At 55.7% G+C, this 25,077-nt stretch overlaps 1 protein-coding gene across 1 annotated transcript in view; it reads right to left on the reverse strand.

Moving 5' to 3' along the window:
* Nucleotides 1-25,077, reverse strand: part of LOC104306153 (collagen alpha-1(I) chain-like) — a 95,466-nt gene that overhangs the window by 56,926 nt on the left and 13,463 nt on the right. The window contains exons 2-5 of the mRNA XM_054174185.1: nt 8,397-8,544; nt 7,369-7,527; nt 5,818-6,013; nt 4,057-4,200 (exon numbers count right to left, since the gene is read on the reverse strand). Coding sequence (XP_054030160.1) covers nt 4,057-4,200; nt 5,818-6,013; nt 7,369-7,527; nt 8,397-8,544 — 647 coding nt within the window. The remainder of the gene's footprint in view (nt 1-4,056; nt 4,201-5,817; nt 6,014-7,368; nt 7,528-8,396; nt 8,545-25,077) is intronic.

A 25,077-nucleotide genomic window follows, 5' to 3' on the forward strand; every position in this document is an offset into this window, starting at 1 on the left:
CAAAACCCTCAAACCAAATCCCCAAAGCCCAAACCAAAGCAAATCCAAACCCCAAACCAAACCAAAACCGAACCCAAAACAAAACCAAACCCCAAACCAAAACCAAACCCCAACCCAAACCAAAACTAAAACCCAAACCAAAACAAAACCCCCAAACCAAACCCAAAGCCAAAACCCAACCCAACCCAAATCTAAAACCCCAAACCCCAAACCAAAGCAAAACCAAACCCCAAACCAAACCAAACCCCAACCCAAACCAAAACTAAAAGCCAAAACAAAAACCCAAAACCAAACCCAAAACCAAACCAAAACTAAAACCCCAAAGCAAAACCAAACCCCAACCCAACCTAAAACTAAAACCCAAACCAAAAACCCCAACCAAAGCCAAAACCCAAACCAAAACTAAAACCCCAAAGCCCAAACCAAAGCAAAACCAAGCCCCAAACCAAGCCAAAACCCAACCCAAAGCAAAACCAAACCCCAAGCCAAAACAGAAATCACAAACCCCAACCCAAACCATAACCAAAGCCCAAACCCAAACCAAAACCCAACCCAAACCAAAACTAAAACCCCAAACCCCAAACCAAAACTAAAACCCCAAACCCCAAACCAAAGCAAAACCAAGCCCCAAACCAAGCCAAAACCCAACCCAAAACAAAACCAAACCCCAAGGCAAAACAGAAATCACAAGCCCCAACCCAAACCATAACCAAAACCCAACCCCTAAACCCAACCCAACCCAAAAACACCAAACCAAAGCCAAACCAAACCAAAACTCAACCCCAACCCAAACCAACCCAACCCCAACAACAAACCCAAACATCAAATCACAGGCACAAAAGGGGAAAGGCTGTGGCTAATGCCAGACCTCTGCTTTCAAACCTAGGCCAGGCACAACCAGAGAGCATCTGCTACAGGGCTCATTAACAGTTATGAATGATGTAATTAATGCCAAGGGTTTGGACAGAGTGTCTGTGTGACCAGCTTGCTGTCTTGCCTGAGGAGCTCCAGGGTGGTTTGCTGACACAGAGAAGTGTTGATGTAACCATCCCAGAGTGCTGCAGGGCTTTGCAGTGAGTGCAGCTTGGCATCACCACCCCGAAACTCCACTGGCTTCCTAAACAGCAGAGAGGTCACAACCCAGCTTGGGGCTTGTCAGGAGCCAGCATTGTATTCCTGTGGCCTAGAAGGCCAATGGTCTTCTGGGATGCATCAAGAAGAGTGTGGCCAGGAGGTCTGGGGAGGTTCTCCTCCCTGTCTACTGTGCTCTAGTGAGGCCAGATCTGCAGTGCTGGGTCCTGTTCTGGGCTCCTCAGTTCAAGAGAGACAGGGAACTGCTGGAGAGAGTCTGGAGGCTACAAAGCTGCTGAGGGGCCTGGAGCAGCTCTGTGAGGAGCAAAGGCTGAGAGCCCTGGGGCTGCTGAGCCTGCAGAAGAGCAGCCCCAGAGGGGAGCTGAGCAAGAGCTAAAAGGTGGGGGGCAAGAGGCTGAGGTACCAGAGGGTGCAGTGCAGCAATCCCACTGAACTTCAGTGATGTACAGCTCCAGGGAACAGCTTCCCACCCTCCCAGCAGCGAAGCTCCAGCTGCAGCATTACTCAGCTGCTCCTCATCACTTCCCTGTGTTCCACACATGAGGACATCCACACACCCAGGCTTTCTTTGGCTCAGAAACCCTCATTTTGACTCATCCTCTCTTTGCACCAAGCCCATCTATGACATGAGGGGAGAGTTTGGATGGTGAAAGCACCACCACCCCAGGTGCTGGCCACCATCACCTCCTTGCATAGAGTCATAAAATTGCCTTGGCTGGGAAAGCTCTCCTGGATCATCCATTCCAGCCATCAGCCTAACACCTCCATGGCCATCAAACCATGTCCCAAAGTGCCATGACCACATGTTCCTTGAACACCTCCAGGGATGGGGACTCCACCACCTCCCTGGGCAGCCTGTGCCAAGCCCTGACTGCCCTTGCAGCAAAGAAATGTTTCCTAATGACCAATCTAGCCCTCCCCTGGCACAATTTCAGGCCATTTCCTCTCCTTCTGTCACCACCTGGGCACACTGCTGGCTCATCCTCAGCCAGCTGTCAACCAGCACCCCCAGGTCCTTTTTTGCTGGGCAGTTTCCAGCCACTCATTCTGGAGCCTGGAGTGTTCATGGGGCTGTTGTCATCTGGACAGGCTGAGAGCTGGCTGCAGGCAAACCTCTTGAAGTTCAACAAGGACAAGTGCAGGGTCCTACATCTGCAGAGGAATAACAGCAGGTACCAGGACAGGTTAGAAGCTGTCCTGCTAGAGAGCAGTTCCATGGAGAAAGACCTTGGAATGCTGGTGGACAGGAGCTTCTGCATGGGACAGCAATGTGCCCTGATGGCCAGGAGAGACAATGGGATCCTGGGGTGCACCTACAAAAGTGTGGCCAGCAGGGCTAGGGAGGTTCTTTTCCCCCTCTACTATGCCCTGGTGAGACCACAACTGCAATACTGTGTCCAGTCTGGGGCTCCCCAGTTCAGGAGGGACAGGGATCTGCTGGAGAGAGTGCAGTGGAGAGCCATAAGGAGGATTAGGAGACCTGAGCATCTCCCCTGAGACTGAGAGCCCTGGGGCTGTTTAGTCTGGAGAAGAGAAGGCTGAGAGGGGCTCTGATCAATGCCTATCAATATCTGAGGGGTGGGTGGCAAGTGGAAGGGGCCAAGCTCTTTTTGGTGATGCACAGTAGCAAGACAAGAGACAACAGGCTTGAACATAGAAGATTTCAGCTCAACATGAAGAGAAGCTTCTTTGCAGTGAGGGTGACAGAGCCCTGGAGCAGGCTGCCCAGGGGGGTTGTGGAGTCTCCTACTCTGGACACATTCAAAACCTGTCTGGATGCATTCCTGTGTGGACTACCCTGGGTGACCCTGTTTGGGCAGGGGGGATGGACCCAACAGTCTGTGGAGGTCCCTTCCAACCTCTGATGCTCTCTGATTCTGTGAAGTGCAGGACCCAGCACTTGGCCACATTGATCTTTTAGGGGTAGGAGAGCTCTGCAGAGGGACCTTGCCAGGCTGGACAGATGGGCAGAGGCCAAGGGCAGGAGATTGAACACATCCAAGTGCCAGGTTCTGCACATTGGCCACAGCAACCCCAGGCAGTGCTACAGGCTGGGGGCAGAGTGGCTGAGAGCAGCCAGGCAGAGAGGTACCTGGGGATAGTGGATGATAGTAGGCTGAACATGAGCCAGCAGTGTGCCCAGGGGGCCAAGAAGGCCAAGGGCATCCTGGCCTGCATCAGGAACAGTGTGGCCAGCAGGAGCAGGGAAGTCCTTGTGCCCTGTGCTCAGCACTGCTTAGGCCACACCTGGAGTCCTGTGTCCAGTTCTGGGCTCCTCAGGTCAGGAAAGATGTTGAGCTGCTGGAAGGTGTCCAGAGAAGGGCAACAAAGCTGGGGAGGGGTCTGGAGCACAGCCCTGGGAGGAGAGGCTGAGGGAGCTGGGGTTGCTTAGCCTGCAGAAAAGGAGGCTCAGGGGAGACCTCATTGCTCTCTCCAACTCCCTGCAGGGAGGTTGTAGCCAGGTGGGGGTTGGGCTCTTCTGCCAGGCAAGCAGCCCCAGAACAAGAGGACACAGTCTCAAGCTGTGCCAGGGGAAGTTTAGGCTGGAGGTGAGAAGAAAGTTCTTCCCAGCAAGAGAGATTGGCCATGGGAATGTGCTGCCCAGGGAGGTGGTGGAGTCCCCATCACTGGAGGTGTTTAGGAAGAGCCTGGATGAGGCACTTGGTGCCATGGTTTAGTTGATCAGATGGTGTTGGGTGATAGGTTGGACTTGATCTCTGAGGTCTTTTCCAACCTGGTCTATTCTATTCTATTCTATTCTATTCTATTCTATTCTATTCTATTCTATTCACCCAGCTGACCTCAACCCCTCAGTCCATCCTGGACTCTGCAGAGTCCTACCCTCAAGCCACACAAACTAAGACCCAAGGGCCTTCCAGGCTGCATGAACACCCTGGGCTGGTCCTTTCATTACACCCAAGAGGACCTTGAGCCCCCAGATCCATCAGCTGCCCTCAGCCACACCTCTGGCCAGGCTGCTGAAAGGTCCCACGGAGCCCTGAAGCGGTTGGGGTGGAAGGAGCTCCTGCACCAGGAGCTGGAGCTCTGGCAGTGCTCTCCAGCTGCTGCTGGGTCTCCCATCACGAAGGTCAGTTGCTGCAGAGCACCCTGAGGAGAAAGAGACACAGAAACCATAGCTGACCAACATGCTTCCTTCAGAGGAGAGGGAAAGATGTGCTGGGAGAAGCCTCCAGCCTCTCATAGCTGAAACCATCTTCCCCACAGGATGGTTTAGGCAATCCACACTCACTCCAGACCTGGGCACCAAGGTCCTGGGAACAAGTGCTAGGAGCCAGCAATGTGTGACCTGCTCTTGAATTAAATCATAGTATGCTTTGGAAGGGAGCTTAAAGATCATCACCTTCCAAGCCCCTGCCATGGGCAGGGACACCTCCTGCTAGACCAGGCTGCTGAAGGCTTCATCCCGTCTGACCTCCAGCACTTCCAGGGATGGGGCCAGCTGCAGCTTTCCTGGGCAACCTGTTCCAGTGTCTCACCACCCTCATTGTAAAGCACAGGGAGCACTCAAGAGGTGCTGAGTGCACTGCAGGATCAGGACCTTGCTATATTATTGCTGTTCAGCTCCAGAAGAGCATCCTTCCCTAGTCCAGCCCGAGTAGCACCCCAGTGCAGGGGCAGTACCAAAAGGGAGCCCTTGAGGGGCTGACAGCTGTGCCTGCAGCAAAGGCTTGGAACTCCCCCAGCACCTCCTCACACAGCAGCTCCCAGTGAGGCAGCAGGGACTAGAAGGCTCTGGAGCACAAGTCTTGTGAGGAGCAGCTGAAGGAACTGGGGGTGTTCAGCCTGGGCAAAAGGAGGCTGAGGGGAAACCTTCTGGTTCTCTACAGTTCCCTGTAAGGAGGCTGGAGCAGGGTGGGGGTTGGTCCCTACTGCCTAGTAACAATCAATAGGACAAAAGGAAACAGCCTCAAGTTGCAGCAGGGGAGGTTTAGGTTGGACATGAGGAACAATTTCAACTGGATGGGGCTCTTGGTGCCATGGTCTGGTTGATCAGATGGTGTTGGGTGATAGGCTGGACTCCATGATCTCAAAGGTCTTTTCCAACCTGGTTGATTCAATTCAATTCAATTCAATTCAATCCAATCCAATTCAATTCAATTCCAATTCAATTCCAATTCCATTCAATTCAATTCTATTCCAATTAAATTCCAATTCCAATTCAATTCAATTCCAATTCCATTCAATTCAATTCCAATCCAATTCAATTCCAATTCAATTAAATTCCAATTCAATTCAATTCAATTCCAATTCCAATCCAATTCCAATTCAATTCCAATTCAATTCAATTCCAATTCCAATTCAATTAAATTCCAATTCAATTCAATTCAATTCCAATTCCAATTAATTTCAATTCAATTCCAATTCCAATTTCAATTCAATTCAATTCCAATTCAATTCAATTCCATTCCATTCCAATTCAATTCAATTCAATTCCATTCCATTCCAATTCAATTCAATTCAATTCAATTCAATTCAATTCAATTCAATTCAATTCAATTCAATTCAATTCAATTCAATTCAATTCATTTCAAAATGCCTTCCACCAAAGGGGCTGTCAAGCCCTGACCCAGGCTGCCCAAGGCAGTGGTGGAGTCACCAGCGGGAAGAGAAGGCAAAGACTCCTTCAGAGGGAGCTGCTCCCTCCCTTCATGCAGCTGGAGCACGTCCCCAAGCGCAGCCCAGCCAGCCCTGCCCAGCTCTCACCTTGAAGGGGATCTCAAAGGACTCAATCAGGCCTCCAATGATGAGCAGCCCCTCAGTGCTGACTCCCAGCCCAAAATAATTGGCCCAGCTCACTCTGTCCACCAGCCGGCAGTCCACGTGCAGCTCCAAGCTCTCCAGGGAGATGCTGAGAGCCACTCGGTGCCAGTGCCCATCGCCCAGGGAGGAGACTGGGAACCTGTGGGGCCCAGAGCAGGGAGAGGATACAGAATTAACCAGCTTGGAACAGACCTCAGAGATCATCAAGTCCAACCTGTCACCCAGCACCATCTGATCAACTCAACCATGGCACCAAGTGCCTCAGCCAGGCTCTTCCTAAACACCTCCAGGGATGGGGACTCCACCACCTCCCTGGGCAGCACATTCCCATAGCCAATCTCTCTTTCTATGAAGAACTTCTTCCTCGCCTCCAGCCTAAACCTCCCCTGGCACAGCTTGAGACTGTGTCCTCTTGTTCTGGGGCTGCTTGCCTGGGAGAAGAGACCAACCCCCACCTGGCTCCAACCTCCCTTCAGGGAGTTGCAGAGAGCAAGGTCTCCCCTGAGCCTCCTCTTCTGCAGGCTAAGCAACCCCAGCTCCCTCAGCCTCTCCTCCCAGGGCTGTGCTCCAGACCCCTCCCCAGCCTCCTTGCCCTTCTCTGGACACCTTCCAGCAGCTCAACATCTTTCCTAACCTGAGGAGCCCAGAACTGGACACAGGACTCAAGGTGTGGCCTAAGCAGTGCTGAGCACAGGGCACAAGGACTTCCCTGCTCCTGCTGGTCATCTTCCTGATGCAGGCCAGGATGCCCTTGGCCCTCTTGGCCCCTGGGCACACTGCTGGCTCATGTTCAGCTGCTGTTAACCAGTACCCCCAGGTCCCTTTCTGCCTGGCTGCTCTCAGCCACTCTGCCCCCAGCCTGTAGCACTGCCTGGGGTTGTTGTGGCCAATGTGCAGCACCTTGCTCTTATCTGTGTTCAGTCTCCTGCCCTTGGCCTCTGCCCATCTGCCCAGCCTGGCAAGGTCCCTCTGCAGAGCTCTCCTACCCTCTAACAGATCAACTCCTGCCCCCAGCTTGGTAGAGGCACAACATGAGACTTGGGTCCCACAGCTTCTGCAGGCCTGGGCTTCACCCTCACCAGCTCCCAGGGTCCCTCCTGCACCCACCCTTAGTGAAGTCTGCCTCTAAGCACCACCACTTGTGTTCCAGCATGGGAATGCTGTTTCCATCCAGTGGATCTGGGCACAGCTACAACCAGCTGAGGTGTCTGGGAACTCAGTGGGGTTTGTGTCTCTGCCCACTTGATTGATCCCCAGGGCCCTGAACCTTTTTGTCCTCTGCTTTTGCAGATCTCCATCGCTCCAGGTTGAGTCAGGCAGTGACCACCTGCCACAGTCACACCCCCAGGGACCACCAGCAGGCCCTGGGTTCAGCTGAGGTGGGGTCAGAGCAGCACTGCTCAAAGCCCAGAGTGGGAAACCTTACCTCTGGGTCTTGGGAACAGAAAGGGAAGCAGGAAAGGGCAGATGAAAAGCACCTGGGAAGGAACTTACTCGTAGTGTCTCCTCCTCGTGGTGACAAAGACCAAGGCATAGGGATTAATCCTGATCTGGAAGAGCACCTGGCTCCCATGGCTGAGGATGGTCACTAGGCTGCTGTCCTCCTTCAGTGAGTACCTGAGCTTCATCAGCACACTCAGCTCATCTGCAAACCTGGCAGGAAGAAGTGACACAGGGCACCCTGCACTTGCTGCTGGCTCGCCATCAGCTGGCCTCTTAGCAGCCAAAAACCCCAAGGAGCCACAGCACAAAGGAGAACAGAGGATTAAAGGGCAAAGAGTCACCCAGGTTGTGAGGTCAGGCACCCAAAAAGCAGCAGCCAGGCCAAAATTAGCACTGCCCATGGGACCTCAGAGCATCCCTCTGAGGTGCAACCTCAGCACATCATTGCCCAAGGGACTCCTGCCCTGCCCAGGGCTGAACTTGGATGGTAACCCAGTTACAAACAGCTCTTCAGTGCTGCCTTCTCTCCCCACCTCCTTGTCCACAGCCCCCTGTCAAGTACAGCAAGGGTCCCACCTGCTCTGTGCCTCCACAGACCAGCACCTTGCCATGAAGCAATGCTGCTGGACAGCACAGAATGGTTTGGGTTGGATCATTTAGTTCCAACACCTCCTACTAGATCAGGTTGTTCAAGGCCCCAGCCAGCCCAGCTTTGAACACTTTCAGGCTTGGAGCCTCCACAACTTCCCTGGGCAACCTGCTCCAGTACCTCACCACCCTCAGGAGGAAGAATTTCTTCCTAGTGTCTCATCTCAAACCAGCTTCTTCCACTTTGAAGCCATTCCCTCTTGTTCTGCCACTACCTGCCCTTGCAGAAAGTCCCTCCCCAGCTCTCCTGTAGCCTCCTTCAAATCCTGGATGCTCTTCAAGATCCCTTCCAACCCAAACCATTCTGTGAACCTATGATGTGTTACCTTCTTGCCACTATGGAATGGGACCTTGAAGTGCTCCCTCAACCCCATAGCCATGGTTTGGAGCACCCCCACCACCCCCAAGCCCATCCCCTGGAGGCAGCCTACCTGTCCCCAAAGGCCTCCCTGGTGGGGATGTTGAGGGTAGCATACTGCCCAACCTCCAGGATGCTGCAGTTGGCTTCATCATAGCCAAAGGAAACATTGCTGAGGTCCTGTGCATGGGAAGCAATTTTGTCCAGCAAGTTCACTTCATCTGCATTGGAGGAGAGAAAAAGAGATGCTCAGGAGCTGAGACTTTCACTCCAGGGCTCTGCTCTCATCCTTATTATAGAATCAGTGGCCTGCCAGGTCCTGCTGGGCTTCAGGTGAGTTGTTGGAGAGCCAAGGGAGGCTCTTACCCTGCTGGGCTGGGATTGCTCCTTCCCTGTCTCCTCTCCTGGCCTGACCCCTTTGCTTCTCTGTGAGGGCTCCAAGCTCCATCTCTGGCTCCAGCCCACGTTCTCCTGCTCTTGTGGGCTGTGTTTTGCCTGACCCTGCTGCAAGGGCTGGGACAAAGGCCATGAGCACCTCAGGGTGGGCATCACACTGACCCCTTGCTCCTGGCTTCTCTCCTAGGGGATGCCAGGGCTGAAGGGTGTGATGGGCTTCCAGGATAAGAGGCTCTGTGGAGGGAACTTGCCAGGCTGGACAGATGGGCAGAGGCCAAGGGCAGGAGATTGAACACATCCAAGTGCCAGGTTCTACACATTGGCCACAACAACCCCAGGCAGTGCTACAGGCTGGGGACAGGGTGGCTGAGAGCAGCCAGGCAGAAAGTGACCTGGGGGTACTGGTTGATAGTAGGCTGAACATGAGCCAGCAGTGTGCCCAGGGGGCCAAGAAGGCCAAGGGCATCCTGGCCTGCATCAGGAAGAGTGTGGCCAGCAGGAGCAGGGAAGTCAGTCTACTATTCCTGATGCAGGCCTGTGGCACTGCCTGGGGTTGTTGTGGCCAAAGTGCAGCCCCTGGCACTTGGACTTGTTGAATGCCATCCTGTTGGCCTCTGCCCATCTGCCCAGCCTGGCAAGGTCCCTCTGCAGAGCTCTCCAACCCTCTAACAGACCAACTCCTGCCCCCAGCTTGCTGTCATCTGCAAATCTACTGATGACTGACTCAATCCATTTCCAAGCAGGCTGCTTTTCCCTCTTTGCCAGCACCTCTGGGAGCAGATGTGCTGCTTCTCCAGGAGGTGGATTACCTGTGGAAGTGGCTCCCAGCTGCAGGGGCTGAGTCACCAGCTCTCACAGACCTGGCTCACAGCCTTTCCGGGAGCTGATTAATCCCAGGCAGGAGGATGCTGAGGCTGCAGCCAGTGGCAGGGATGGGGCAGACCATGTCTGATGCACTAATTCCATGTTTCCTTTACCAAAAATCCTCTTTTCTCACGAGCTTTCAGCTCTCCTAGGGCTCAGGTGCCTTATTCCCACAGGCACTCAGCTTGCTTCCCAGCCTGGCTTCCTCAGCCCCTTCCAGTGGCCGCCGGTTCTGCTCATACTCACTCTACCACTGCTGGACAACCTTCACCACTGGCTTGGTCCTGCCTCCACCCCACAGGTGATGCTGCCCTGGACCCCAGACTTAGGGGTCAGAATAAGCTCTGCTCACAGCCCCATTTGCATTGGGCTCCAGACTTGGGTTCTTCCTCAGCATCTCCAGGAGAGCCAGGCAAGACCTCCCGTGGTGGACAGTCAGGCTGTTCAGCATGCCAAAGCAACATCTCTGCTTCTCAGCCTCAACCCCAAAGCCTTCACAATGGCTGTTGCTGTGCTGGAAAGGAAATTCCTGGAGTTCAACAGCTGCTGCCAAATCCAGCTTCCCTCCAGGCTCCCAAAGCAGCACAGGAATCTTCCCAGGCAGCCCCGTGCCAGAGAGACTTGTTCCTGGGCCAGCCCCAGCAAGGACAAGCACTGGGTCAGTGGAGCCAGAACTAAGAATGTGCCAGCCCAAGCTGAGGCCACCAGGATGCCAAGCATGTGTGGGGAAGAAATGCTTCCAAGCATGGGGAGCAGAGCTGAGCAGTCAGTGCACAGGGGGACACCTATAAAAAGCCATCAGAGGAAGAGCATGGAGCTGCTGAATCCCAGCCCATGAACCCACTGTCATGCTTGGTGCTGTCTCTGCCTCCAAGAGCCCAGAAAGGGCAGCAGCCAGGCTGACCTGAGTGCTTAGTGCAGAGAACCCAGCAAAGCTGGCACTAGAGAAGCTGAGGACTCCTGGCAAGCTGGGACTAAGCTCAGGCTATAGGAGAATCCTAAAATCATTAAGGTTGGAAAAGACCTCTAAGATCATCAAGTCCAACCTGATACCCAACACCTCCACAACCACCAGCCCATGTGCCAAAGGGCCACATCCACTTGGGTTTTGACCACCTCCAGGGCAGCCTGTTCCAATGCCTCACCCCTCCTTCAGTACAGAAATTCTTCCTGACATCCAACCTAAACCTCCCCTGGTGCAGCTTGAGGCCATTTCCTCTTGTCCTGTCCTTAGTTACTAGGGAGAGGAAGCCAGCACGAGACTCCCTACAGCCTCCTTTCAGACAGAGTTCAGTCGTGGCTCTGCACCACTCCATCTCTCCTCATCTCTGGGGCTGCAGCCCAGAGGAAGGTGATCCTTGAGGCTGCAGCTAGACAGAAGTGAGCATCCCTCCTTTCCTCTGGCTTTGAGGCACAGGAGAGGCTTATGCTCAGCTCCGAGAGGAGAGGAGAGGAGAGGAGAGGAGAGGAGAGGAGAGGAGAGGAGAGGAGAATAGAATAGACCAGGTTGGAAGAGACCTCAAAGATCATCAAGTCCAAGCTGTCACCACAGACCTCATGATTAAACCATGGCACCAAGTGCCACATCCAATCCCCTCTTGAACACCTCCAGGGATGGGGACTCCACCACCTCCCTGGGCAGCACATTCCCATGGCCAATCTCTCTTGCTGGGAAGAATTTCTTCCTAACATCCAGCCTGAACCTCCCCTGGCACAGCTTGAGACTGTGTCCTCTTGTTCTGGTGCTGCTTGCCTGGGAGAAGAGACCAACCCCCACCTGGCTACAACCTCCCTGCAGGGAGCTGTAGAGAGCAAGAAGGTCTCCCCCCACTGAGGGAAATGAGGGGAAAGGGAATGATATGAACCAAGACAAAACACAACTGGAGCCCTGGGAAAGCTCTTAGCAGGGGCTTGGCAGACTGAGTCACTTCCCCTGGACACAGCACCACTGGTGGGGACCTGAGATAACTGGGCTGGACAAGCCCAGAGGACAGCCCTGGTGCTTGCTGGCTGGGGACTGGAGCAGATGAGCTAACAGAGCTTTCCTGCCTCTAGTTTCTGAGTGCCTTATGAAAATACCCTGCCAGAAGGTCTGCTTTGGATGACAGCCTGGGCACTCCAAACACTGCGTCAAGAAAGAGCTGCACATCACAGAGAGGGCTTCAGAACCAGGGCTCTCTGCATGAGGTGATGGAAAAGGAGGACTTCACAGTGGCCTTTCCTGGCACCTCACACCACTGACACCACCACATTAGCACAGGCAGGGGCTGCAGCCAAGCACCCAAAACAAGACAGCCTTCCCAAAACACCAGCATCCCTCCACTCCCCTCTTGGTGGCTCACCCTCCTCCACCCTTAAAGATGGGCTTGGGCTTGGAGGTTGTGCCTGACCTTGTCTGGAGAAGGAAGACTCAGGATTGAAGGCTCATATTGGTTTGGTCTTATTCATAGATTCATAGAATGCTTTGGGTTGGAAGGGACCTCAAAGATTCTCTATTTCCAACCCCTTGCCATGGGCAGGGACACCTCCCACCAGCCCCAGCTTGCTCAAGGCCTCATCCAGCCTGGCCTTCAACACCTCCAGGGAGGGGACAGCCACAGCCTCCCTGGGCAACCTGTGCCAGAGTCTCCCCACCCTCACTCTCAAGAATTTCTTCCTCATCTCCAGTCTACATCTCCTTTCTTCCAGCTTCAACCCATTCCCTCTCATCCTGTCACTCCCAGCCCTTCTCAAAAGTCCTCCCCCTGCTCTCCTTAGGTACTGGAAGCCTGCTCTAAGCTCTCCCTGGAGCCCTCTCTTCTCCAGGCTGAACAGCCCCAACTCTCCTGAGGGTAGATGCTGCAGCCCTCTGATCATCTTTATGACCTTCCCTGCCTGGTGACTCTGCACTCAAGGTCAAAGACACTTCAGCAGCGTTGTGTTTGCAGGACACCAACCCTCCAGCAGCTCCTCCTGCTTCTCTTCCTATCCTGGCATCGCTTGTGACATAAATAATGCAGCCATCCAGGGCACCTCCTGCACCTCCTCTGTTTCCTCCTCTTCCCATTTCCCTTCTCACCTGATGGTTTCTTTTGAGGGCCAACAGAAGGCACAGGAGACGAGGTGGAAGCTGAGGAGCAGACAGGGATGGACCTGCACTCAGAGGGTTATGCAACAGGCTTCATCTCCCTGCTCTGGAGAGCAGAGATAATTTGGGTTTGACTCAGTGGCTGCAAGCTGGAGGGGACGAGAGCCAAAGCAGGAAGAAAAAAGAAAGAGCCCATTTGTCACAGAGACCTATTAGTGCAGCCAGGCACCCACCGGCAGGACAGAAAACCTCAGGGAAGCGAAACCCTGGCAGAAGAAAGAGATGGCCGTGGCCATTGTGGGGACAGGAACAGGAGCAGCAGAGGCTTCTCCTGCAGCTCGTTAGGCTGACCTGCAGGTGTGCTGCCGCTGCTTTGTGCCGGCCCAGCACGGGGGCTCGGCTGCCCTGGGGCTTCTGGGGACAGAGCCTGGCCAGCAGGAAGGGCTGCGGGAAGAGCAGGGTGACCCTGGAATAAGGACAGCCTGGCTCCAAGGAAAAGTAGGTCGAGTGGGAGGAATGAGCAGGAAAGCAAAGAGCCTGGGGGGGAGCTGAAGCCACGGTGGGGATGAGGGGAGCAGCGTGGCCACGGGGGAGCAGGGTGGCCATAGGAGCAGGGAAGCAGGGTGGCACAGGAGTGGGGGAGCAGGGTGGCCATGGGGGAGCAGGGTGGCCATGGGAGCCGGGGAGCAGGGTGGCACAAGAGTGGGGGAGCAGGGTGGCCATGGGAGCTGGGAAGCAGGGTGGCACAAGAGTGGGGGAGCAGGGTGGCCATGGGAGCTGGGAAGCAGGGTGGCACAGGAGTGGGGGAGCAGGGTGGCCATGGGAGCTGGGAAGCAGGGTGGCACAGGAGTGGGGGAGCAGGGTGGCCATGGGAGCTGGGGAGCAGGGTGGCCATGGGGGAGCAGGGTGGCCATGGGAGCTGGGGAGCAGGGTGGCACAGGAGTGGGGGAGCAGGGTGGTACAGGAGTGGGGGAGCAGGGTGGCCATGGGAGCTGGGGAGCAGGGTGGTACAGGAGTGGGGGAGCAGGGTGGCCATGGGAGCTGGGGAGCAGGGTGGCCATGGGGGAGCAGGGTGGCCATGGGAGCTGGGGAGCAGGGTGGCACAGGAGTGGGGGAGCAGGGTGGCCATGGGAGCTGGGGAGCAGGGTGGCCATGGGGGAGCAGGGTGGCCATGGGAGGGTAGGGAAGCAGGGTGGCCATGGGAGCGGGGGAGCAGGGTGGCCAAGGGGAGCAGGGTGGCCACAGGAGTGGGGGAGCAGGGTGGCCAAGGGGAGCAGGGTGGCCACAGGGGAGCAGGGTGGCCACAGGAGTGGGGGAGCAGGGTGGCCAAGGGGAGCAGGGTGGCTGTGGGAAAGAATTTAGAATAAACCAGGTTGGAAGATCACCAAGTCACCAAGTCCAACCTATCATCCAGCACCATCTGATCAACTAAACCATGGCACCCAGTGCCTGATCCAGGCTCTTCCTAAACACCTCCAGTGATGGGGACTCCACCACCTCCCTGGGCAGCACATTCCCATGGCCAATCTCTCTTTCTGTGAAGAACTTCTTCCTAACATCCAGCCTGAACCTCCCCTGGCACAGCTTGAGACTGTGTCCTCTTGTTCTGTTCCCTTCAGGGAGCTGGAGAGAGCAAGAAGGTCTCCCCTGAGCCTCCTCTTCTCCAGGCTAAGCAACCCCAGCTCCCTCAGCCTCTCCTCACAGGGCTGTGCTCCAGACCCCTCCCCAGCTTTGTTGCCCTTCTCTGGACACCTTCCAGCATCTCAACATCTTTCCTAACCTGAGGAGCCCAGAACTGGACCCAGGACTCAAAGTGTGGCCTCAGCAGTGCTGAGCACAGGGCACAATGACCTCCCTGCTCCTGCTGTCCCTCAGGGCTCAACCACCTCCTTCTTGTGCAATCAAGAGAGTTTATCTTGACCCAAAGCCCCTGGTCTCTAGGAAAACACTCTGGGGTGCTACACATCACCCCAGGTTTTCACACCCTCACCCCCAGGCCACACTCCCCCCTCCCCCAGGTATGTATCCTACCCCTGTTCATAGAATCACAGGATGGTAGGGGTTGGAAGGGTCCTCTGGAGATCATTAAGACCAGGATCACCTGGGGCAGGTCACACAGCAACACATCCAGATGGGTCTTGAAGATCTCCAGAGATCACCCAGTCCAACCCCCTGCTAAAGCAGGGCACCCCCAGGGCAGCAGCTTGCCCAGGAGCACAGTGCCCAGGGGGGTTGGAGGCTCTCCAGAGAAGGAGGCTCCACAGCCTCTCTGGGCAGCCTGCTCCAGGGCTCAGCACCCTCACAGTTTTCCCTCCTGTGGAGATGGAATTTCCTGTGATTGAGTTCACATCCCTTGCTCCTCATCCTCTCCCTGGGCATCACTGAACAGAGCCTGGCTCCATCCTCCTGCCTGCCACCCTTCAGATAGCTGTGGACATTGCTAAGGTCCCCTCTCAGCTTTCCCTTCTCCAGACTAAACAGCCCCAGGGCTCTCAGCCCTTCCCAGTCCCTCCTTCCCCTGCTCTGTGCCTGCAGGTCCTGTCCCCCCCATGGACCACTGTCAGCAAATGCTTCTGGGCTGAGCTCAACCCCTCACAAGACTCAAGCCAAACTCCATGGAGCTGATGTTTTATCTGCAGCCAGGCTTTCACAGGCTGCCATCTAAACCTCTGCAAATCCCCCCCCAAGACACTCCCCAGCCTGTCCAGCTCTGCCTCACAGCAATTAAGCTTCATTACTCTGGGTGAATCAGCACTTAATTAGTGAATGAGAGTAATTGGCACTGGTGAAGGACACACCTCGAGTCCTGGGTTGGGTTTTGGGCCCCTCACTCCAAGAAGGACATTGAGAGGCTGAGGCAGGTCCAGAGAAGGGCAAGAGAGCTGGGGAAGGGTCTGGAGAAGAGGGCTGGGGAGGAGCAGCTGAGGGAGCTGGGGTTTAGTCTGGAGAAGAGGAGGCTGAAGAGGTTGGAGTGAGTGAGGTGGGGGTTGGTGTCCTCTCACATGCAGCAAATGGCAGGACAAAGGAAAGGGCCTCAAGTTGTACCAGGGGAGGTCTGGGTTGGAACAATTCCTTTCCACAAAGGGTTCCCAGGCACTGGAAGAGGCTGCCCAGGGAGGTGGTGGAGTCACCACTCCTTGAGGTGTTTGAAAGCCTCATGGATGTGGGGCTGGGAGATGTGGTCTAGTGGCAGTGGCTTAGCAGCAGGGGTGGGGGGGTGAGCTCTGGGCAAGCAGATGGACTTCAGGAGCTCAAAGGTCTCTTCCAGCCTCAACAGTTCTAGCACAAACCAGATGTGAGCTGGGCTATGAAGCTCCTACAGCAGACTGTGAGATTCAGTTAAAAACAACTGAAAACCACACCAGTAAAACCAGTGTGACATGGAGGGGGGGCAAGTCCAGTTCTGGTGCCCCCAGCATAAGGACATGGAATTGCTGGAGCAGGTCCAGAGGAGACCATGAAGATGATCAGAGGAGACCATGAAGATGATCAGAGGAGAACCTCCCACATGGGAGCAGGCTAAGGGAGTCAGGGCTGTTGAGCCTGGAGAAGAGAAGGCTCCAGAGAGACCTCAGAGCAGCCTTCCAGTACCTGAAGGAGCTCCAGGAGAGCTGGGGAGGGACTTTGGACAAGGGCTGGGAGTGACAGGATGAGGAACAATGGCTTTGAGCTGGAAGACGTGAGATAGAGACTGGAGATGAGGAAGAAACTCTTCCCAATGAGGGTGAGGAGACACTGGAAAAAGTTGCCCGGGGAGGATGTGGATTCCCTCTGCCTGGAGGTGTTGAAGACCAGGCTGGATGAGGCCTTGAGCAGTCTGGGCTGGTGGGAGGTGTCCCTGCCCATGGCAGGGGGTTGGAACTGGATGACCTGGTTAATTCTCTTCTCTTCTCTTCTCTTCTCTTCTCTTCTCTTCTCTTCTCTTCTCTTCTCTTCTCTTCTCTTCTCTTCTCTTCTCTTCTCTTCTCTTCTCTTCTCTTCTCTTCTCTTCTCTTCTCTTCCCCTTCTCTTCCCCTTCTCTTCCCCTTCTCTTCCCCTTCTCTTCCCCTTCTCTTCCCCTTTCTCTTCCCCTTTCTCTTCCCCTTTCTCTTCCCCTTTCTCTTCCCCTTTCTCTTCCCCTTTCTCTTCCCCTTTCTCTTCCCCTTTCTCTTCCCCTTTCTCTTCCCCTTTCTCTTCCCCTTTCTCTTCCCCTTTCTCTTCCCCTTTCTCTTCCCCTTTCTCTTCCCCTTTCTCTTCCCCTTTCTCTTCCCCTTTCTCTTCCCCTTTCTCTTCCCCTTTCTCTTCCCCTTTCTCTTCCCCTTTCTCTTCCCCTTTCTCTTCCCCTTTCTCTTCCCCTTTCTCTTCCCCTTTCTCTTCCCCTTTCTCTTCCCCTTTCTCTTCCCCTTTCTCTTCCCCTTTCTCTTCCATCTTTCAGGTCCCTTCAACCCAACCCATTCTGTGATTCCTTCCAAAAGGCAGCGCAAGGTCAGAGTCTGGGGAGGGAGCAGCAGTTTGAATGGGAGATACCTACATTTGAAATACCCCAGTGCCCTCCTTCTCCATTCCAAGCTGACCCTCACAAGTGTTTCTCCACCTCCCATTGTCTCAAAGCCCTCATTTGAAAGTCTGGCAGGGGCTCAGCCCCAGCTCTTATTTCAAGTGTCTGGAGTAGGAAGGGGAAGGGTCGGGTGAGCGTCATCTGCTGCTGCAGACACACATCTGGCAGAGATTACAGCCAGAGGAAAGCAAAATAAACACAGCCAGGGAGCCCAGCCTGGGAATGCCTCTCATGTCAGCAAATAAAGCCTTGGTGCACCCCAAAACCAAAGGCTTCCTCCAAACTTCCCCCCCTGGCTCCTGCACCTTCCCCCAGCGACGAATCGGTTGGGCTGGGTTGGTTTAGTCTAAGAAGGATTTCAGCCTCTAACACCTAACGTCATCCAAGGCTGGAGCTTAAACCTGAGCTCCCTGGGGACATGCAAGGCAGGCCCCAGCTCAGGTGCCCAGATGTTAGTCAGGGGTGGAAGGCAGCCAGGAGGAGCCTGGTCCTGCGCCAGCAGCCATCTGTCACAGGGCGGAAATGTGCCGCGGCTCGGCGGCTCGGCGGCTCGGCTGCTCCTGCTCCCCAAGCTGCAGCCAAAGGAGCAAACCCCTGCAGGGAAGGAGCAGCAGCGGAGCAGGGAGTGGGCAAGAAGTTCAGCACGAGGCCAGTAATGTGGCCTCATGGCCAAGGAAGCCAATGGCAGCCCGGGGTGCAGGAAGAAGAGTGTGGCCAGCAGGGCAAGGGAGGTTCCCCTGCCCCTCGGCTCGGCCCTGGGGAGGTCACAGCTGCAGCACTGGCTCCAGTTCTGGGCTCCCCAGTTCAGATAGGGAACAACTGGAGAGAGCCCAGGGGAAGCTGGGAAGGTGCTGAGGGGCCTGGAGCATCTCTGTGAGGAGCAAAGGCTGAGAGCCCTGGGGCTGCTGAGCCTGCAGAAGAGCAGCCCCAGAGGGCAGCTGATCAGTGCTCAGCAAGAGCTGAAGGGTGGGGGGCAAGAGGCTGGAGCCAGACTCCTGTCAGTGGTGCCCAGGGGCAGGACAAGGGGCACTGGGCACAAACTGGGCCCCAGGATGTTCCACCCTCATCATGAGGAAAACTTCTTTGGTGTGAGGGTGCTGGAGGCCTGGAGCAGGCTGCCCAGAGAGGTTGCCCAGGCTGTGAAGCAGCATCCATTGGGATGCTTCAGGGAATCTGCTGTGTTCAGTTGTCATTTCTCCTGGGGGATCTGCCAGCAAGGACACATGGGGACAGCTGGAGACAACACAAGCCCTGCTCCCACGTGGCTGGTGAGTGGGTGCTCAGCAGCACAGTCTGCACAGGCTGGAGTTTACCCAAGCCTCCTCTGATGCCATCTGGGTAGATCAGCTGCTGCTCCTTCCAGCTGTGCCCAGGAATGAAGCTGAGCTTGTGTCTGACCCAACAGGACAGCTCCAGGGTTTGAACAGAAGGTCCCCAGGCTCCAGAAGAACAAAAGACCTTGCACACCATCAGAGAATAGTTTGGGTTGGAAGGCACCTTAAAGGTCATCCAGTTCCAACCCTCCTGCCATGGGCAGGGACACCTCCCAGCACAGGTTGCTCAGGGCCTCATCCAGCCTGGCCTTCAACACCTCCAGGGAGGGGGCAGCCACAACCACCCTGGGCAACCTGTGCCAGAGTCTCCCCACCCTCACTGTCAAGAGTTTCTTCCTCATCTCCAGGCTAAACCTCCCCTCTTCCAGCTCAAAGCCATTGCCTTTGTCCTATCAAACACCCTTGAAGGGCAAACCTCTGGCTAGAGAGGCAGAGGCCAAGAGACAGCCTCCATCCAGAGAGCAACTCCCAGAGCTTTCACCTTTCCTGTGCTTGAGGTCCTCTGCAGAGCTCCCTGCTCTGCTCCTGGCATCGAGCCCTGGCAACCACAACCCTCTTCCTCTGCATGACAAACAGGTTTTTATCAGCATCTCTGCAGTGGCCCAGATGACAGATTGGCTGGGGGGAGGTGGTGGACTCAGCTTCATTCTCCAAGCTTGGCAAGAGCCAATGCCTTGACTGAGGGAGAGATCCTCTAATGCAGCTGTGAATGCCTGCCTCAGGTCACTCCCACCTTGCTCTCCCAGGAAAACCCTTCTTAGCACACCCCTGCAAGAGAAGCTGGAGGACGGGCAGAGATCCCACTCAGAAGATGCTGTGCCCTTGGCCTGCATGCACACCACATGTGTGCATATGCAAGGAGCTGAAAAGCTCACACTCAGATCCATCCTGACTTGTACAAATCCACATGTCCAGGGCTGACAAGAGCAGAGGGCAGCAAACCTCAGAGGTTTTGCAGCAAGCCTCTTGGCAAAGGGAGCACAAGACTGCAGAGTCTGTGGTGGGAGACCATGTAGCAGGCAGAACCCCCTCAAGGGGCAGGATGCTCATGGGCATCTGCTTTCACACCTGGAGCTGTGTTTCCAGCCTGCCAGTCTGCAGAGGAAACCTTGGAAACATCAGCCCAGGCTGAGCACAGAACCACAGACTGGGCTGGGTTGGAAAAAGGACTTTCAAAGTCATCCAGTCCACAGCCCCTGCAGTCAGCAGGGAAGCAGGGAAGGGGCATCTGCAGCTAGAGCAGGTTGCTCACAGCCCCAAGTCATAGAACTGTCAGGGTTGGAAGGGACCTCAAGGTTCAGCCAGTTCCAACCCTCCTGCCATGGGCAGGGACACCTCACACTGCAGCAGGTTGCTCACAGCCACCTCCAGCCTGGCTGCAAACACCTCCAGGCATGAGCCTGCCACCACCTCCCTGGGCAGCCTGTGCCAGGCTCTCACCACCCTCCTGGGGAACAACTTCTTCCTCACATCCAATCTCAATCTCCCCATTTCTAGTTTTGCTCCATCCTCCCCAGTCCTATCACTCAAAAGTCCCTCCCCAGTTTTCCTGTAGCCTCTTTCAGATCCTGGAAGGCCACAATTAGATCTCCTTGGAGCCTTCTCCTCTCCAGACTGCACAGCCCCAACTCCCTCAGTCTGCCCTCACAGGAGAGCAGCTCCAGCCCTCTGCTCATCCTCGTGGCCCTTCTCTGGACACCTTCCAGCACCTCCAGATCCTTCCTGCAATAGGGGTTCCAGAACTGGACCCAGAGCTCCAGCTGTGGTCTCAGCAGAGTGGAGCAGAGGGGCAGAATCCCCTCCCTGGCCCTGCTGGCTCTGCTTCTCTTGCTGCAGCCCAGGCTCTGCTTGGCTCTCTGGGCTGCAAGTGCTCCCTGCCGGCTCCTGCTGAGCTTCTCCTCCACCAGCAGCCCCAAGTCCTTTCCTTCAGGGCTGCTCTCAACCCAGTTGCTGCCCTGGAACAGTTCCAGGGATGGGGCAGCTCCCACCTTGCTCAGCAGTCAGTGGTCCCAGAAAGCACAGGGTGAACATGACAGCTCCAGCTCCAAAGCCCACCCCATGGGCATGGCTGTGGAGGGAGGCTGGCACTCAAGGGGGAGAGGGCAAAAGGCAAGGAGCATGCAGGGGACATGGGGCCAGACATAAGGCTGCCAGGAATATGTTCCCAGACTGTGCCAAGCACAGCAGGCAGAGAGCCAGGGGGCTCAGCCATGTCTGGGCTTCCAGGCACAGTCTGCTGCCTGCCAAGCTCCTAAAGGCACCTGCCTGGCAGCAATGGGACCAGGGATGCTTCATGCCCAAGATGGATCTGTTGGAGTGGGTCCAGAGGCCACAGCAATGATCTAAGGGCTGGAAGCCCTCTGCTGTGAGGCCAGGCTGAGAGAGGCGAAGTTGTTGAGCCTGGAGAAGGCTCAAGGGAGACCTTCTGGTGGCCTTTTAGTGCTTCGAGGGGCTGAGCAGAAAGCTGGGGACAGACTTTTGAACACAGCCTCTTGTGACAGGACAAGGGGTGAGGGTTTGGACTATAAGAGGGAGATTCAGACTGGAGAGAAGGGGGACATTTTTGACCCTGAGGGTGGTGAGAGCCTGGCCCAGGTTGTCCAGAGAGGTGGGAGCTGCCCCATCCCTGGAACCATCCCAGGTGAGGCTGTTTGGGGCTCTGAGCAACCTGCTCCAGCTGCAGATGTCCTGCTGGCTGCAGAGGGGTTGGATTAGATGACCTTCAAAGGTCCTTTCCAAGCCCTTCTGTGATTCTATAGGAGCTCACTGGGGACTCCCAGCTGCTGGAGGGAAAGGCAACTCCTGTTTGCTTTTCTCAGGAGCATGGGGCCTGTTGCAGGAGGTTCCCTACTGCAGAAGGGTTTGGCAAACCTCTTGCCTCTGCCCAAAGCCCTCCTAAGTCAGTGATGCTCTTTCTTAGCCGTGCCTCACTCAGCCAGGCCAACTTTGCCCCTTCAGGATCAGCTCCAGGTCAGCCCATGGTTAACCTTAGCTGAAGTTCAGCCACTTCCCTCTGGATTGATCACTTTGGAGAGACTGCTATTCCCTGAGGAGCACCAAGGGTCCCACACTGCAGGGTTGGGGACAGACAGGTCATAGAATCATACAACTCTTTTGGCTGGGAGGAGACCTCTAAGGCCATCCAGTCCAACCATCCACCCAGCACCACCATGGCCATCAAAGCATGGCCCCAGTGCCATGGCCACATGGCCACACCTCTCTTGAGCCCCTCCAGGGATGGATGGGGACTCCACCACCTCCCTGGGCAGCCTGTGCCAAACCCTGACCACAGTAGAATAGAATAGAATTAGCCAGGTTGGAGAAGACCTCAGAGATCATCAAGTGCAACCTCTCACCCAACACCATCTGATCAACTCAACCATGGCACCAAGTGCCTCAGCCAGGCTCTTCCTGAACACCTCCAGGGATGGGGACTCTACCACCTCCCTGGGCAGCACATTCCCATGGCCAATCTCTCTTGCTGGGAAGAACTTCTTCCTCACCCCCAGCCTAAACCTCCCCTGGCACAGCTTGAGACTGTGTCCTCTTGTTCTGGTGCTGCTTGCTTGGGAGAAGAGACCAACCCCCACCTGGCTACAACCTCCCTTCAGGGAGCTGGAGAGAGCAAGAAGGTCTCCCCTGAGCCTCCTCTTCTGCAGGCAAAGCAACCCCAGCTCCCTCAGCCTCTCCTCACAGGGCTGTGCTCCAGACCCCTCCCCAGCTTTGTTGCCCTTCTCTGGACACCTTCCAGCAGCTCAACATCTTTCCTAGAGGAAGATCTTTTTGGCTGGGGGGTCTCAGGGTGGTCCTGAGCCCAGGGAAGGCAGCAGCTCATGGCACTGAGCAGCTCGCCATGAACCACGAAGGCTCACAGGCACCCAAAGCTCTTTGGGGGAGGGGAGGGGAGAAGGGGCAGGGCAGTAGCTCTGCAAAACAAGGAGCATGAAGCACTTTGGAGGAGCAGTCAGGAGTTGAGCAAAGGCTGAAACCACAACAATTCAGCAGCTTGTGCAGGGCAGTTGGCAGCCAGGAGCAGTGGAATGAATCACAACTGTGCACATGTTTTGCCCGAGGTGAGAATCAGAGGGAGCTTGGCAGCCAAATGTCAGCTTGTTAGGCTGGGAACCACTCACTTCACAGCTTTGCTTTCTTCTGCTGTCAGCTGTGCTGAAGGCAGCAGGAGGAGAAGGTTGGACCCGGTGCTGCCCTGCCCCAGGCTCTGCTGGGGCTGCTGAGTGAGGCTCTTGGGCTTCTTTCTCTCATTCCTGCTCCAGTTCTGGCAGCTCCCTGGGGCTGATGACTCGTGGCAGCGAGGGACAACCTCCAGAACACTGCTGCTGATCAAATGGATTTCAACTCCAGGTCAGAACCTGAGCACTGAGCCTTGCAACAGCAAGGAAAGAAGCAGAAGTGGATCCCTGCTGCAAAGAGCTCTGCACTTCCCTTGCCTGCCCTGGAAAACTTTCCCTTTAATTAAGGACACTGCTGCTAAGTTTGGCCTGGGCATTAGTCACAGGCTGGGAAACAGGAGAGGAAGAGGCACAAGGGGCAGTGGCAAAGCTCAGTTGGAATGGAATGGAATGGAATGGAATGGAATAGAATAGAATAGAATAGAATAGAATAGAATAGAATAGACCAGGTTGCAAAAGACCTCAAAGATCATCAAGTCCAACCTTTCACCCAACACCTCCTGACAACTGAACCATGGCTCCAAGTGCCTCAGCCAGGCTCTTCCTAAACACCTCCAGGGATGGGGACTCCATCACCTCCCTGGGCAGCACATCCCAATGGCCAGTCTCTCTTGCTGGGAAGAATTTCTTCCTAACCTCCAGCTTAAACCTCCCCTGGCACAGCTTGAGACTGTGTCCTCTTGTTCTGGTGCTGGGTGCCTGGGAGAAGAGACCAACCCCCACCTGGCTCCAACCTCCCTTCAGGCAGTTGGAGAGAGCAAGAAGGTCTCCCCTGAGCCTCCTCTTCTCCAGGCTAAACAACCCCAGCTCCCTCAGCCTCTCCTCCCAGGGCTGTGCTCCAGACCCCTCCCCAACTTTGTTGCCCGTCTCTGGACACCTTCAAGTCTCTCAATGTCCTTCTTAAATTGAGGGCCCCAGAACTGGACACAGGACTCAAGGAGCCACCCCTCTTCTCTGGGGTCCAAGGCTCTCCCCACCACTGCAGGAGCAGACAGCACTGCAGGGCTGCAGAGCAAAGACATCCCAAAGGGGGGGGATAGGACAAGGCAGCCCGGAGACAAGCCCCAAGGCTCTGTAGCACCACTGCAGCTCCAGCAGGCAGCCAGGCAGCAGATGCCTGCCAGATGCTTCATATTGTGGGGGGGAGGGGAGGAGGGGTTGAGAGGTGAAGGTCACAAGAGATGCCTGCCTCGCTCCTCGTGGAGGGGCCGTGCAGGGGGAGAGGGAGCTGGCAGGAAATACCAGCCTGGGTGTGCAAAGCCAGCCGGGGGGGGTCATGGCCACGTTTGCACATGTTTGGCTCAGCAGAGGCAGGAAGCTGTGAGGCATGAGGGTCCTTCAGCTGAAGAGCTGGGAGGGAGGCAGAGCAGCACAGCAGGCTGGGACAACCTGGGATGCCTCCTCCTGCATGGCTTCGGTGCCTTCAGGAGAGTCACAAGCAGCAGGTTTAGGATCAGCCTGCAGCTGTCAGTGCTCCCCCTCTCCTCCTTCCCCTCTCTGTGGGAAGGGAAGGCTGTGGTGGGAGCTGCAGTTCCCATATCAACAAGGCCTGGAGCAGCCTCCCTCCCCTGGGACCTCCTGGGTTGTGTCAGCCCTGTCAGCTCTCCCCCCTGCCCCTTTAAGTTATCAGCTGGCTCCTTGGAACTTGAGAGGACAAAGCTCTGCAGCTCTGATGTAACACCAGGAGCTTTTTTCTAAGGCTCAAGACCAAGTGACACTAAGCCAGGCTGCACAGAGCAGAAACAGGAGCTCAGACATGAGGAGGAGCAGAGGGCTGGAGCTGCTCTGCCATGAGGCCAGACTGAGAGAGCTGGGGCTGTTCAGTCTGGAGAGGAGAAGGCTTCCAGGAGACCTTCTGGTGGCCTTGCAGTGTCTGAAGGGGGCTACAGGAAAGCTGGGGAGGGACTTTGTAGGGTGTCAGGGAGTGATAGGACTTGGGGGGGATGGAGCAAAACTAGAAGTGGGGAGACTGAGATTGGATGTGAGGAAGAAGTTCATCACCATGAGGGTGGTGAGAGACTGGGAGAAGAGACCAACCCCCTCCTGGCTACAGCCTCCCTGCAGGGAGCTGGAGAGAGCAAGAAGGTCTCCCCTGAGCCTCCTCTTCTCCAGGCTAAGCAACCCCAGCTCCCTCAGCCTCTCCTCCCAGGGCTGTGCTCCAGACCCCTCCCCAGCTTTGTTGCCCTTCTCTGGACACCTTCCAGCAGCTCAACCTCTTTCCTAACCTGAGGGGCCCAGAACTGGACACAGGACTCAAGGTGTGGCCTCAGCAGTGCTGAGCACAGGGCACAATGACCTCCCTGCCCCTGCTGGCCACACTGTTCCTGATGCAGGCCAGGATGCCCTTGGCCTTCTTGGCCCCCTGG

This window comes from Dryobates pubescens, chromosome 29 (genome assembly GCF_014839835.1).
Source record: "Dryobates pubescens isolate bDryPub1 chromosome 29, bDryPub1.pri, whole genome shotgun sequence".
Classification (NCBI taxonomy): domain Eukaryota; kingdom Metazoa; phylum Chordata; class Aves; order Piciformes; family Picidae; genus Dryobates; species Dryobates pubescens.